At 31.4% G+C, this 16,350-nt stretch overlaps 1 protein-coding gene and 1 pseudogene across 1 annotated transcript; one reads left to right on the top strand and one right to left on the bottom strand.

The window, feature by feature from the left end:
• Positions 1-235: 235 nt before the first annotated feature.
• Positions 236-3,664, top strand: LOC140671366 (uncharacterized). The gene is made up of 6 exons (XM_072902613.1): positions 236-521; positions 783-948; positions 1,210-1,323; positions 1,407-1,520; positions 1,703-2,861; positions 3,603-3,664. The coding sequence occupies exons 1-6, from the start codon at positions 349-351 to the stop codon at positions 3,662-3,664; spliced, it is 1,788 nt and encodes a 595-aa protein (XP_072758714.1). The 5' UTR covers positions 236-348.
• Positions 3,665-7,105: 3,441 nt separating this feature from the next.
• LOC140671274 (uncharacterized) lies at positions 7,106-8,555 on the bottom strand (annotated as a pseudogene).
• Positions 8,556-16,350: the final 7,795 nt, after the last annotated feature.

The following is a 16,350-nucleotide window of genomic DNA, read 5'->3' as shown; positions in this document are numbered from 1 at the left end:
TTTGACAGTTGCAAACGACACGAATGAAGCAAATTGCACAACGCGCTTCACTTTATCGTATCATCGTACATGAGCATTATAAATGCACCATGAGCGTTATGAATGTACCTTGAGGGACAAAATCACTTTACATGTATGCGTGCCAACATACGTGCGTGTGATGACCATTGACGTATTAATATCTGGATGGAGCTTTAGGGCGCGGGGTGTGAAAACTTTAGGGGAGGAGGAAGTCGCCATATTGTGTGGCGACATTAGTACTGTTCCCTCGTGGTAAAATAATAAAATTACTGTTTTGTGCATTGTTTTGTATTGCATTGACGTATTAATATCGATATTAATACGTTAATGGTTATACGCGGCGATTTTTGTCATTACTTATATTTTAAAACAATTTTTTCACCTATTGAGCTGAATAAAAAAATGCCGCTTTGTGTTGCAATCGATTGTACTAATAAAAGTTATCGCAAAACTAAGGGTCAAGAAAATGTAGAAAAAGATGCTAAAATAACATTTCACCGGTAAGTACTATATATAATCTACAAAATAAACTTGCTTTTATTTTATATCAATAAAGTAAGATTTAATCTAAAAGTTTTTACTGCTTGAACAGATTTGCTTTATGTTAATACTTATATATAATTTTAATACTTGATATATTGCATAATCTAATTTTATATATTTACATCTCATGACATTTTTCAATTAGACTTTGCTTACTACTAATTTAAATTTATATAAAATATATATTTGTGTAATATTAAATTGATTTGTTTTACTAGATTTCCAAAAGAGAAAACAAAGAAATTAGTCTGGATTAAAGCTATGGGCCTCTGTATAGAATCTTTACCCAAGTCTTCACATTTATGCTCATTGCACTTTTTAGAGAAGGATTTTGATTGTACTTCTCTGGTGCGAACAAGGTTAAGAGAGAATTCGATTCCAATTGTAAGTATAATTTTACTTAAATTTTATTATGTTTGAAATCTTAGAGTTTTATAAACATAAATGCATATACCTTTCTAAATAATATTTTAATTACAGATTCTTCTATAGAATATTGTCTTATTTATATTATAGTGATAGATGTACTATTTGAAAAGTACTTTATTATTATATCAGATATATTAGATTATTATTATATAGTATTTATGATAGAATGTATGCAGATAATAAATACATATATTAAAATAAATTTTATAGTTATAGCCAAATATCTCAGAACTTGGAGATAGAAAAGAAGAAACTGATATTTCATCTGTACCAAATACATCAGTTAAAATTTCCTTAACAGAACCAATACACAATAATTATAATTTAACTGTGAGTATTTCTCTTGAGTGTAAAACTTGCATTCAACTAATTGCACATTTGTATTAACATAATTTTGAATATTATATTTACAGTCAAGTACTTTACAAGATAATGAAACAAAGACAATCGAAATTTTTCATTGTGTATCAGATAAAACACCAACGGAAATTTTATTTGAAACATCTGTTTTCAACAATGAATTAACAGTAAGTATATTTCAGTTACATTCTATATATATTAAACAAATATAATGAAAATTATGCTTATGCTATAATTTTTATTAATTATATTTTTGATATTTATATAAAAAAAGTGTTATGGAATATTTTTAATTTCTTGTGTACTATATGGTAATGAATAAGATTTTTAATTTTATATACAATTACAGTTAGAGTCGGAAGCAACAAAAATTCAAATACGTCACAGAGAAGATGGTAATGATGATGATAATGAAATTATATTAAAAAGAAAAATGCATTGTTTTACATTTGATGATGTTCATACCAATCAGCAATTAGAGGACACACCAAGAAAAAAATTTATGCGTAAAGCTATATTCAACCAAAAAAAATTTTATCAACAGCAGATGCAAACATTGAAGCAAAGAAATAAGCGTCAACAAAAACGAATTGCGCAATTAAATACAATATTAAAAGAACTAAAACAAAAAAGTTTATTAACGGATGAACATGCAGATTTATTAAAAACAATTGGTGAGTGCAATATATCATTATTTAAGCGTTTTATAGCAAATAGTAACATATTAATTAACAAAAAAAAGCCAAATTTTTCTAAAGAATATCCGCCTGAAATTAGAAAATTTGCATTAACCTTACATTACTACTCACCTAAAGCATATAACTATGTACGTAAACATTTTAATGCATGTCTCTTACACCCAAAATCTATAAGTAAATGGTTTAAATCGATCAATGAAAATCCTGGTTTTATGGAGGAAGCATTATACAGTATTTCTAAACGGGTAAAAGCTACAGATTATCCACTCTTTGGTACTTTAATTTTTGATGAAATGTCAATTAGTCAACATATTGAATATGATGGTGAAAAATTTAGTGGTTATGTAGATTTTGGGAATGAAATTATAAACGATAAAACTAACATTGTCAAAGATGCCTTGGTTTTTCTCATTGTTTGTATGAATGCTGCATGGAAAGTACCTGTGGGTTATTTTTTAATTAATGGAATAACGGCGTATCAGAAAAATAATCTAATTATGCATTGTATCTGCTTGTTGCATGACACTGGTGTGAGAGTTGTTGGATTGACTTTTGATGGTACTACTACTAATTTCACTACAGCAAAAAAATTACAATGTAATTTAACACCAAATTGTTTACAGACTTGGTTTCCTCATCCGGTAACAAATGAAAAATTATTTATTTTTCTTGATCCATGTCATATGATAAAACTTGTTCGTAATATGTTTGGAGATTTGAAGATTGTTGTAAATGGCTTAAAGCATCGTATCAAATGGCAGTACATTATAGATCTATATAATCTACAAAAACAAGAAAGTTTGCACTTAGGTAATAAACTAAGATCAGCACATATTCACTGTAAAAAACAAACAATGAAAGTTCGTTTTGCTACTCAGTTATTTAGTAAATCTGTTGCTCAAGAACTTACAGTTTGTAAAGAACACTTACGTCTTGCACAGTTTCAAGATTGTTCAGCAACAATAGAATTTTTATCTATATTTAATGATTTATTTGATATATTTAATTCCAAAAATATGAGGCAATTTAATTATAAACAACCTATTAATTCTTTGAATTATACAAAAATAATAGACAAATTGGAAGAACGTAAGACTTACATTTTAAGTTTACAACTTCAAGATGGAACTCGAGTTATTGATTCTGCAAGAAAAACTAGTTTTGTTGGATTTTTGATATGTATTGAAAGTTTAAAAGGATTATATAACGAACTTTGTGATAATAACAACAGTTTAAATTATATTCCATCATACAAAATAAGTCAAGATCATATTGAATTGTTTTTTGATTGCATAAGATCTAAAGGTGGCTATAATAATAATCCAACAGCTCGCCAGTTTAAAGCAGCTATAAAACAATTATTAATTTATTCTGAAATTCGCGATTCAGGTTGTGGTAATTGTATACCTCTTGAAAATATAACAATTTTATACGTGACTTCTTCACAAAATAGTGAACATATAATTAATAATTCAACTTTATTGAAATCATTTAATGATGATTTCAATGGAATTGACGATAATTTACAATTAAATTGTAATGTACTTGTAGACGTTATGAACGATCATGAATACTTTCCAAACATTCATACAATCACTGAATTTTCTTCATGAATTATATATTGCTGGTTTTTTAGTAGGACACTTAAAAAAATTATTATATTGCGAATGCACTAGCTTCAGATGAAAAAGATATAAATTCTATTTTAATACAAGTAAAAAGCTGTGGTATTTTACAATATCCATCGTCTAGTGTTACGAAAATTTGTCGTAAAGCAGAAAGAGTCATCCGCTTCGCTTTAGCAGAAAGGGGAAGAAAATTTATGACAAAAAACGTAGAAGTTTATCTTGTAAATTGCGTTCTTATAAAATTTACGGAATCGAATAATTTGTTTTCAAATTTAAAAGAACATTCACACGATCAAAATCCTTTGGAAAATCATATTATACATTTAACCAAAGCAATTGCTTGTAAATATATAAAAATTAGACTTTACCATATTGGCAAACAAACTATGGAAGACATAAAAAGTGAAAGACACTTTCGCAATAAATTAACATTATTTCAAGGACAATAGTATTTGAAGTTTAAAAACAAATTATTCGATTTTGATTAAATTTTATAAGAATACAACTACTTTATTAATTAATGTGTTAGTAGTATAAGGACATTACAATGTATGAATATACTTTTAAAAAATATTATACCTGCGTAAGTTATTATATGTATATTATACATATCACTTGTACACATAAATATTTAAAAAATAAATATTGTAACTATTTATACTTACCTTATATTTTTACATTATATTATTTTATAACTTACTTTATATTTTCACCTTATATTTTATACTTATCTTATATTACCTTAAAAATATTATTTTGAATTATAAGAAATCTTAATTTAACTTTCTTTCCTTTAATCTTATAATATTTTTTCTTTAATCAAAGACAAATGAATTTATTCATAAAATATTTTTATATAAATTGATATATTTATATTTAATATAATAACATAATATATTTACATTTAATTATATTTATATTTTGACATATTTAATATAATAATATATATTTACATATATTTACATTAAACTAATTGATGCAATGAATATTAAAATACACTTTATTTTATTAATTATAAATTTATTAAAGTGAAAAGTTTTAAGAATAGTTTTATACATTAACTACATATATATATATATAACTATAAAATATAAAATACACAAAATATCATATAAAATGAAAAGTTTTAAGAATAGTTTTATACATTAATTATATATATATATATATATATATATATATATATATATATATAATGTAGTTAATGTATAAAACTATTCTTAAAACTTTTCATTTTATATGATATTTTGTGTATTTTATCTGAAAGTTAATTAAATGATTGAATGCAATTTTGCAGTATCGATCATGTAATTTTTTCTCTAAGGCGAAAAGTGAAAAGTGAAAAATTTCTTTGCTTTGATTGGTTAATTAACCAAAAATTTTTCAATTTTCAAGTTTCTGGCTTAGGAAAATTTACAGGATTGATACTCTGTTATATATATGTATATATATATATATATGTACAGGGTGTCCCAGAACAACCTTCCGTCCGTAAAATGACGTATTTCTGACACAATTCTAAGACAATTTTTCCTTTACCAAAATTTGATTTGAAGCGTAGTTTTTGTGTTATAAGCAAAAATAGTTAGCAAATCACGCGTCGAGTATAGAAGGCAGGCAGGAGCGGCGCGGCGCACCGCGAGCGCGGGCGCAGCTGACCGTCCGACGGGTGATTACTGCCGCATGAGTCGCTAACTATTTTATCTTATAGCATAAAATTATGCTTTAAATAAAATTTTGGTAAAGAAGAAAATGTCTTATAATTACGTCAGGAATACGTGTTCCTTAAAATAACATTACTTTAATGACCAAAAGTTGTTCCGAATCGTCGGCCGTCGGACGCTGCGATCAGCTGATTGATACACGCGATATGTGTATGTCTAAGTATGTGCGTAAAAGGAAGGAACAGAGTGAGTGAAAGAAAGAAAGAGAGAGAGAAATAACCGCCTTCGCGACGGCGACGCTCCTTCGATTGTCATCGACATTGTCGTCAACGACTTCAGACTGATCGATATATTGATTTTTCGGCTCAGCTGAAAGACACATCGCGTGTAGCAATCAGTTGATCGCAGCGTCCAACGTTATTTTAAGGAACACTTATTCCTGACGTAATTATAAGACATTTTCTTCTTTACCAAAATTTTATTTAAAGCATAATTTTATGTTATAAGATAAAATAGTTATAGCGACTCATGCGGCAGTAATCACTCGTCGAACGGTCAGCTGCGCCCGCGCTCGCGGTGTGCCGCGCCCTTCCTATCTGCCTTCTGTACTCGACGTGTGATTTGCTAACTATTTTTGTTTATAACTCAAAAACTAAACTTCAAATCAAATTTTGGTAAAGAAAAAATTGTCTTAAAATTGTGTCAGAAATACGTCATTTTACGGACGGAAGGTTGTTCTGGGACACCCTGTATACTGCAAAATTGCATTCAATCATTTAATTAACTTTCAGATAAAATCCTATTCTGATGCATTAGAAATAGAAATAATATCATACATATTTCAAATAAGGCGTCAAAATGTCGCCAGACAATATGGCCGATCCCCCGTCCCGCTAATGTCAGTCCCCTTGCCATAAAAATTGATTTTTTATGCTCCGTTCAGATATTAATACGTCAATGGTGATGACTGAAAAATAATCGAACCCGAAATATCACATTTCTGATTTACGATGCGAATATTTCAAAATTGACTGCACCAATCTTATTCGGACTGGTCGCAATTGAAAGATTGTGTCAATATTACATAATAAAAGTGCCGTTAGATTTTTGTTTACGGTTTTAGTTGTTGAAAAATTTTAATCAAATTTTAATCATAAAGTTTATGAAACGCGAAATTCTAAAATAAGCCTTAGTAGCGTCGCGCAGTGACTCTCAACTCTCGGTTAATATTTTCGGTTAATGTTTTTTTCTGTTTTGGCGTCGCGACGCTACCGCGTCGCTTGATAAGATAGTAATTAAACTTTAAATATTATTTTTTATTTAAACAAATTATAAATCTACTCAGATTGTGATATTATTAATAATTCTATTATTATATAATTATTAATAGTGTTGTGATAGATTACTAAAGTAAGTTAATTGACTGTTTTTTTTATTTATTTTTTTCATTAATTTTATTATTTATTTCTTTTTATTATTATAAAAAATATTGTATTTATTTGTCAAATAATCTAGTTCCTACATATCTACTACAAGTCGAAATGTAATAATTTGTTTTTTATTTACAAGATGTGTTGGTTCTTTAGCATACTATTGCTTATTAAAATGTTCAAATTCTTTATTTGTTATTTATAATTAAATATAATAAAAATTAATAATAAATATTAAGATATTGATTCATTTTTTTTTATTTCTTTGTCATACATTTTAAAGAATGCTATATAAAAATTAATATAATTTACAAATATTTATATTTGTACACGCACGCACGCACGCACGCACGCACGCACGCACGCACGCACGCACGCACCCACGCACGCACGCACGCACCCACACACACACACTACATATACATACAAAACTAATTCCTCTCTTGAAAATTATTATTTGCAATTATTTCCATTAATCGATTTCTTTTGACATTTCCTTCTTCTCTCAATTCATTAGTGACAGCTAACGGTTCTATTTCGTGTAACATTTCAGGCACAACAATAGGGATTTCATTGCAACTTATCCAATAAATAACGCCATCGTCCTTTCAATAATCGGATTGCTCTTTCTATGATTGTTCGGCAGATGACAAATTACGATTAAATTCTTTCTGTCTCCTAGTTAAATGACCATTATCATAGAATGGTACCATGACATTTTTTTGTATACTATACGCTCCATCGCCCAATAAATGACTGTCTTCAGAGAAAAATTCTGGAGTACAATATTGTTGTACTTCAGAATAAAGAAACACTCGCATGTCATGCATATAACCTGGCATTCCAGCAAAGGCATGAATGAAAGACAAATCATGTTTACAGATTACCTAGAAAGAAAATATAGTTATTCTTAACAAACAGTTTGCTGTTTCTACATATTGTTCATTCAGTTTACGTTAATAGAATTTATAATATTTACTATTTCTTAAAATTAGTATATTTAATTGAAAAAAATATTATTTTTCCTTACTTGTAATTGCATGGAGAATCTGTCTTTTCTGTTAATATAAGTATTAGCATCTCTTTTTGGTCGAGCAATGTTTATATGTGTCCCATCAATGATACCTAGAACTTTTGGAAATCCATACAATCTCTGCATGTTTGTCTATGTTGTTTCAGCTTCTTAATAATTAGGCCATCTGATGAAACCACTTCGAAGACTGTACAATGCTCGAACAACCCTTTTGACGCTAAACCATGCAGTTGATCTGGCAACACCAAATCTTTCACATATGGAGCGATAAGAATCTGGTATTGTCCAAACATAAATAGCTATTAATAGCTGTTTTGTTGGATTAATTGGTTCTCTTCCGATGAATGGAAGGTTTTCTAATTTGGATCCAATTAAATGTAATAAAAAATAAAAAGTATTACGCTCCATCCTGTAAAACAAATAACATCATATATATTATTATTAACACGAACGTATGTTTTATATTAATAATGCTATAATTATAATAAAGTGACATGATTTACCTAAAATATGATTTAAATTCAATATTTGTATATCTGGTAACAATATTTTCCGAATAATCTGTTATTTTTTGTACTATTCTCCTTTCACCTCTATTATTGTTATTACCTCTATTTTTGAATAAAATATTTTGTAATTCTTCATTATTATCATCACTATCTGAAGAAGAGGAACTACTCGAAGATTCAAAAATTATGTTTTCGAGTAAAATATGTTGTTCCATAATAATAATTAATGTAATTGCAAGACTTTCATATATCGTACATACGGTACAATACAATCCTAGTGATCCCAGTAGGAGAAACGAAACGCAGTACTGGGAGTTTTTAATACTGCCAATTTTATCTTTTTTTCCAACACCAACCAAACTTATTTTCAAACGCACTATATATATGTATGAAAACCATAGACATCTATGGGTGCGTTCAGAGAACACACTTTTGGTGTTATGAGGGCGCTAAAGCCGTTCGTGGAACCGCTTTATAGCGCCAACAAAATGGCGATGACGTCATTGTTTGTACGTTGTGATGTCATCATTTCCGCAAACTCATGCTCATGATCTCGAGGTGAAGCACGATATGCTTATAGCGTTTATAAAGTCAAAATACATTCCTCAAATGCTGTGCACTTGTGCTGTGCACCAAGTTTCAATATTCAATAAAAATGGATAAAGAATTAATTTCCTTACAAGATGCTGAAACAAATAAAATATATAAAACGTATGTTTCACAAGAAGATGCACGCAAAATAAAAACCGGTAAGTAATGAGAGGTTATCAGTGTGTGACGACACGCCGTCACTAGCGGTCTCGGGGGCTGAACACCCGCCCCCAAATTCGTGAGACTTGGCGCCTATGAGCACCTCACCGCGCAAAACCACCATCGCGCACGCCACGGGGATCCCCCTCTCTTTCGAATGAAGTGAGAGAGAGGGAAGGCTCCCGGGTATATAAACCCGACCGACCGACGACCAGACACCTGTCCTGATCCTGAGTCCGGCCGGGCAAGAGCCTCAGAGCTAAGCTCCGAAGCAAAGCCAACAGCTAGATTCGATTCTCTCTCCCAGTTCCTGACCGTCGATCCGGGAAGAGGGTATGCTCTCCTTCTGCCGAGTGTTCCCGGCGGTCGCGATCCCAGCCAACCGTCGATCCGGGAGAAAGGTGTTCTCTTCTCCTGCCGGGTGTTCCCGGCGGTCGACGGCAGCGCGTCTGATCGCCGCCCCGGCGGCCCGCTTACGAATAACCGCGACGCGATAATCGTACCCTGCGGCGACTCGTCCAGTTTGTATATAGTCGCGTTGCACCGCGAATCGTTGCGCACCCGCCTAGCTCGTAGGAACTTGCATGTGCTGCGACCCGCTCGCAACCTCGCGCCGCCTAGCTTATGGTTAGCCGCTTGCCTAGCTTGTAAAGAACCGCACGCCTAGCCTGTAAATAACCGCACGCTTAGCTTGTAAGCACACATACCGCTTGCCAACCCCATCCCGCTTGCACTCACATACACACATCACACAACTACACATGTATAAAGCACACGACCCAACCACATGTAAATACTCCCAGTAAATAAACCGCTGTTATACGAAAACCCGGTCTTGTCAATTGGAGTCTTCCCCTTCTCCCGAACCCTGGAACCGACGAGCTAGTCCGAGACGTGCTTGTGACGTTTAACAAATAATTCTTTAATTTTATAACCTCTTGAAAGGTACGTTTTACTTGCGCTCTTTCGTTTAGAGTAAGATAAATGCCAACACATAAAAATCTTTAAATAACTCAATAATTACACAAGTTTCTTAATACTGTATTATGGCAAATTCTTACGCAAAATTGTTAATTTATACGTTTTAGAAAAAGACCTAAACCAAAGCTTGTTTTAGCATTTAATAAATGAATAAGGCTTAATTCTGTCAGTTTGGTCGCTTAACTAACAAACCTTCCAGTACAATATTATATAATATGAATATTTATAAATATAAATATTATATAATAAAATTATATAAAGAGCTCCGATTAATAAATAAGTAAATAATAAAGAGGCAATAGGAGCGAGGAGATGTGAACATATAATTATAAGTTTTTTATATATAGATGATATGTCGCAATTGTATTGACATTAAGTACATTAGTAACATTCTATAGAATGACGGAAATTATAATAAAGATTTGAACGTTTCGATTCATGTTTTGAATCCTCTTCAGCATAATATATAAATTAAATAAATGAATTATAAATAAAAACGAAATTAATGATAAAACATCGCATAATAAAGGCGTAAGACATGTGTGAACATAAAATCCGTGATCGTATTCGCATGATTAAAAGGATCACTGCCTCAGAACCGCTGTACATATTTATCGCATGTTGGTTGTATAAATTACATATATATAAAACGATCCAACTTGTTCGGCTCTTTTATTGTACGGCTTGCATAATAATCCCGCGAGGCAATTCTCCGAGGTTTCCAGACCGAGGGAGGTATGCAGTTAGATTGAGGGGTTAAGTCTGTATTAATAAAATGAGTATAATAAATACCTGTTTGTAATAAAGTAATTTATCGTTAGTTTGTGTATACTGGTGGTGACTCAGAAAAAGCTTACAGGATATGCACTCCGTTTGTGTGTTGTTGAATCTATAGTATATATATCGCGACAACTGATGTTTAACGTGTGGTTATGCCGATGGTACAGATGGTAATGAGCTCAAGGGCGAAAAATACATTTAAGATGGAAAGAGTTAAATAGGTGACATTAGATCTTAGGCAGTTTGTTTATTATATCATCGTAAATAGCTGGCAAACATTCTATATCTGTTTGTAGATTTATGCTATTTATTTGTCGTTTAATGTATAACATTTCAGATATCAGTCTTTTTGTGTAAAAGGGCTCGTTGTCTAGTATTTGTGCATTGTCCCAATCAAAGTCATGATTGTATGTTAGGCGGTGATCAGTGATCACTGATTTGTTGTTATTGGGCTTCATTATGTTGGTCTTATGTTCTTTTATTCTAGTATTCAGCTTTCTGCCCGTTTGACCAACATAAGAAGCGTCGCAATTTAGACAATTAATTTTGTATACCACGTTGGTTTTCATGGGACTAGGGATAGGATCTTTGTGTGTCTTAATAAATTTGTTGTTTTTGTTTATACTATAGTAGGCTAATCTGATGTCGACATCTTTTAGAGCATTCTTTATTTTATCAGTTACTGTATGCAAATATGGAATTGTGAAATATGAGTTATTATTGGGTGTTTGTAATTTTCTGTCGGATGGTCTATTGTTAATTAAAAACTTTATGCGGTTGTTAATTGTTCTAAATATAAAATCGGTTGGATAGGAGTTGTCCAGTAAAATCTTTATTATAAATTGGATATTCTTTATATTGATAATGATTATGAGTTGTTTTCACTAGATGTAATCTCATTGTTCACTAACATCCCGATCAATTTAGCAGTAGAAAGCATATCAAAGAGATGGCAATATATCACAAATAATTGCAACATCCCAGAATCAGAATTTTTAACAGCAATAAACCCAGTCTTAAACTCTACATACTTTGTCTTCCATAACAAATTTTATCAACAAACTTTTGGCACACCAATGGGCTCCCCACTCTCTCCGATCATCGCCGACATAGTCCTACAAGACATAGAGGAGAAAGCATTGACGTTATTGAATTTTACCCCTCCCATTTATTTCAGATACGTGGACGACATATTAATATCGGTACCTCCAAAATTTATTGACGAGACATTGACAATTTTTAATTCTTTCCATAACAGAGTACAGTTCATTGTAGAAAAAAATGACCACAACAAGATTAACTTTTTAGACCTAACACTCATTTTAATTAATAACCATCTAATATTTGACTGGTACCATAAGAACACATTCTCGGGTAGATATCTCAATTTCCCAACATCCTAACAACCAAAAAAGAGGCACTGTAATAGGCTTAGTTGATAGAGTATTCTTATTATCACATCCCACGTTTCATGAAAAGAATATCCAATTTATAATAAAGATTTTACTGGACAACTCCTATCCAACCGATTTTATATTTAGAACAATTAACAACCGCATAAAGTTTTTAATTAACAATAGACCATCCGACAGAAAATTACAAACACCCAATAATAACTCATATTTCACAATTCCATATTTGCATACAGTACCTGATAAAATAAAGAATGCTTTAAAAGATGTCGACATCAGATTAGCCTACTATAGTATAAACAAAAACAACAAATTTATTAAGACACACAAAGATCCTATCCCCAGTCCCATGAAAACCAACGTGATATACAAAATTAATTGTCTAAATTGCGACGCTTCTTATGTTGGTCAAACGGGCAGAAAGCTGAATACTAGGATAAAAGAACATAAGACCAACATAATGAAGCCCAATAACAACAAATCAGTGATCACTGATCACCGCCTAACATACAATCATGACTTTGATTGGGACAATGCACAAATACTAGACAACGAGCCCTTTTACACAAAAAGACTGATATCTGAAATGTTATACATTAAACGACAAATAAATAGCATAAATCTACAAACAGATATAGAATGTTTGCCAGCTATTTACGATGATATAATAAACAAACTGCCTAAGATCTAATGTCACCTATCTAACTCTTTCCATCTTAAATGTATTTTTCGCCCTTGAGCTCATTACCATCTGTACCATCGGCATAACCACACGTTAAACATCAGTTGTCGCGATATATATACCATAGATTCAACAACACACAAACGGAGTGCATATCCTGTAAGCTTTTTCTGAGTCACCACCAGTATACACAAACTAACGGTAAATTACTTTATTATAAACAGGTATTTATTATACTCATTTTATTAATACAGACTTAACCCTTCAATCTAACTGCATACCTCCCTCGGTCTGGAAACCTCGGAGAATTGCCTCGCGGGATTATTATGCAAGCCGTACAATAAAAGAGCCGAACAAGTTGGATCGTTTTATATATATGTAATTTATACAACCAACATGCGATAAATATGTACAGCGGTTCTGAGGCAGTGATCCTTTTAATCATGCGAATACGATCACGGATTTTATGTTCACACATGTCTTACGCCTTTATTATGCGATGTTTTATCATTAATTTCGTTTTTATTTATAATTCATTTATTTAATTTATATATTATGCTGAAGAGGATTCAAAACATGAATCGAAACGTTCAAATCTTTATTATAATTTCCGTCATTCTATAGAATGTTACTAATGTACTTAATGTCAATACAATTGCGACATATCATCTATATATAAAAAACTTATAATTTTATGTTCACATCTCCTCGCTCCTATTGCCTCTTTATTATTTACTTAAATATTATATATATAAATTTATTACAATAAAGAAAATAATTAAAAATTATATTACAAATTTTAGCTGTCTACTACATTATTATTGACAAATATTGTTCAATTTATTTTTAATTACCATTTAGCTTGTCACAAAGCTGATTTTGGTAATAATCAAGCTGATTTGATAAACACGGAGCCACTATGTCGTTAATAGAGTTGTCAATGCCGCTAATGAAGAAAAGAGAACATCGCTTTGAGGTGATGTTTATCCGCTGGTCCGTGTTGCTTAGTTACGAACGTTTGACGAGAAAGTCGCGTGTTGAAACAATTTAAGATCTCTTACGAAAAGTTTTGTATAAAATACAGGTGCTTTCAGGACACAGGTGCTTACAGCATACAGATGCTTTACGCACATAGGTGCTTCACAGCATAATTCACGATTTTAGTGAATAGCCAGATAAAGCGAACGTGGACGCATGTTTAATAAGTGTTAACTGGTAACACGCTTTAGAGCCAAAAATACAAAAATTGTTCAGAACCCTACCTGCATGAATTATTCAGAAAGCTACAAGTAAAACGAGTCAATTGAAAGAACGATCAACTATCGTATTGATAATTTTTGAGAATTGAAGTTTGAAGCTCATTAATTTTGGTATATCTCAATATAGATGTGACAGGATTACTTTCTTTCGGTAATGTATTTTGATAGTTATTTATGCTAAGACTTAATTCTTTAATTCAACTATTTTTAATTGTGTGTACATATTTCTGTATGTTTCGTCTCATTTCATTAAGAAATAATATTATAATAAGTTTTGATTTATATTGATTCACATATACAGGATGTCCCGAAATGACCGGTAAATATTCTAATGGCAGGTTCTTTAGAACATTTTAAAATAAAAAGTTTAATACAAAAATGTCGAGGCTATAATAGTTTTCAAATTAGAAAGATTTAAAGATCACGAATGACAGGACTAGAATTTCGCGCGCTCAGGTACAGCAAAATAACAAGTAATAAAAGTGCTTCTATGAATTTATCTAATTTATCTAATTCTTTTATCATTTGTTATTTTGCCGTACCTGAGCGCGTGAAATTCTAGTCCTGTCATTCGTGATCTTTAAATCTTTTTAATTTGAAAACTATTATAGCCTCGACATTTTTGTATTAAATTTTTCGCCTTAAAATGTTTTAAAGAACCTGCCATTAAAATATTTACCGGTCATTTCGGGACACCCTGTATATATCTATGTATTTCTTGTATATTTCATTTCTTTTCACTAAGAAATTGAGTATTGTCATATTGTTTTACATTTGTAAGTTTAATATTGTGTTTCTAATTTAAGTGTGATTGAGTTTCCACATTAAAAAATAAAATAGTAATAAGATTATTTCTTTTCAAGCTAAAACATACACAAATTAACATTGTTTCCTTTATGTCTATTCAGATATTCAATATTACATTTAGAAAGTAATCAATATATTAATATTAATCTTCTAAAAAATACATAATATCCAATCTGTGTTCACAATTATATTTAATTATCTTTCAGTTCACAACGTATTAATTTCTTTTCTTTCATTCATTAACGTTAAAGGTTGCAAGTAAATATATGCAATACAATATGCATACAAAAACAAAATAAACATTTTATTAAAAAATTATTAAAATTATTATTAACTATTTTATACATGATATGTATTAACATATTTATTATTAACTTTTATCATTATAATATATATGTATATATATATTAACTTTTATCATTATAATATATATGTATACAGGGTGTCCGATAATAACCGCCTCACCGCTCATATATAGGTAGAGCAGGTCAAACTGAGTAGAAAAGTCCTCTACCATTTTTCGATTTTCGAAATAATTATCGAGAAATTAATTAACAAATATTGACAAATCTGGGCGAGTACAAGCGCGCGGCGAGAAGGCCCATCTTACTGCTACGCGGTTACTAGGCGCTCATTAAATGATAGGAGGAGCGGTCTACGACTGAAAATGGATGCGTATGAGTAGCGCGCCTAGTAACCGCGTAGCGGTGGGACGGCCTTCTCGCCGCGCGCGCTTTACTCGCGCGGATTCGCCGATCTTTTTTTAATTAATTTCTCGATAATTATTTTGAAAATCGAAAAATGGTGAGGACTTTTCTATTCAGTTTGACCTGTTCTACCTGTATATGAGCGGTGGGGCGGTTATTACCGGACACCCTGTATATATTATAATGATAAAAGTTAATAATAAATATGTTAATACATACCATAATATAAAATAACGAATTCAAAAAATATTATTCCGTATAAAATATTATTCCGCGTATTCTGGTGGAAGGGGGTCGTCCCATCCTGATCTTATTAATAGATGGACGGATTTTCGAAGGTAGCTACGTGAACTCGAATCCATACCGAGATGGCTCGGTAACGTACGTTCCACTCCCATGGCAGAAATACACGGGTTTTCGGACGCCTCACAACTGGCGATGGCAGCTATGCACGAGTCCCTGACGACGACGGAAGATTTGTTACAAGAATAGTATGTTCCAAGACTAAAGTGACACCAATTAAGCGAATCTCAATTCCACGACTTGAGCTTACTGCTGCACTACTTCTGGCGCGATTAATGACAAAGACCCTGCAAGCACTTGAACTCACAAACCCGTCAGTGACTTGTTGGTCCAACTTTTCCGTGACGCTTACTTGGT

Source organism: Anoplolepis gracilipes, chromosome 11, assembly GCF_047496725.1.
Source record: "Anoplolepis gracilipes chromosome 11, ASM4749672v1, whole genome shotgun sequence".
In the NCBI taxonomy this organism is placed as follows: Eukaryota; Metazoa; Arthropoda; class Insecta; order Hymenoptera; family Formicidae; genus Anoplolepis; species Anoplolepis gracilipes.
This window is presented reverse-complemented; position numbering and strand designations above follow the sequence as displayed.

Excerpts from the sequence above, each read along its gene's own strand:
- LOC140671366 (XM_072902613.1), top strand. The coding sequence starts at position 349 with ATGGTTATACGCGGCGATTTTTGTCATTACTTATATTTTAAAACAATT. Across the intron at positions 522-782 it reads GCTAAAATAACATTTCACCG|ATTTCCAAAAGAGAAAACAA; the intron begins GTAAGTACTATA and ends TTGTTTTACTAG. Across the intron at positions 1,521-1,702 it reads TTTTCAACAATGAATTAACA|TTAGAGTCGGAAGCAACAAA; the intron begins GTAAGTATATTT and ends ATACAATTACAG.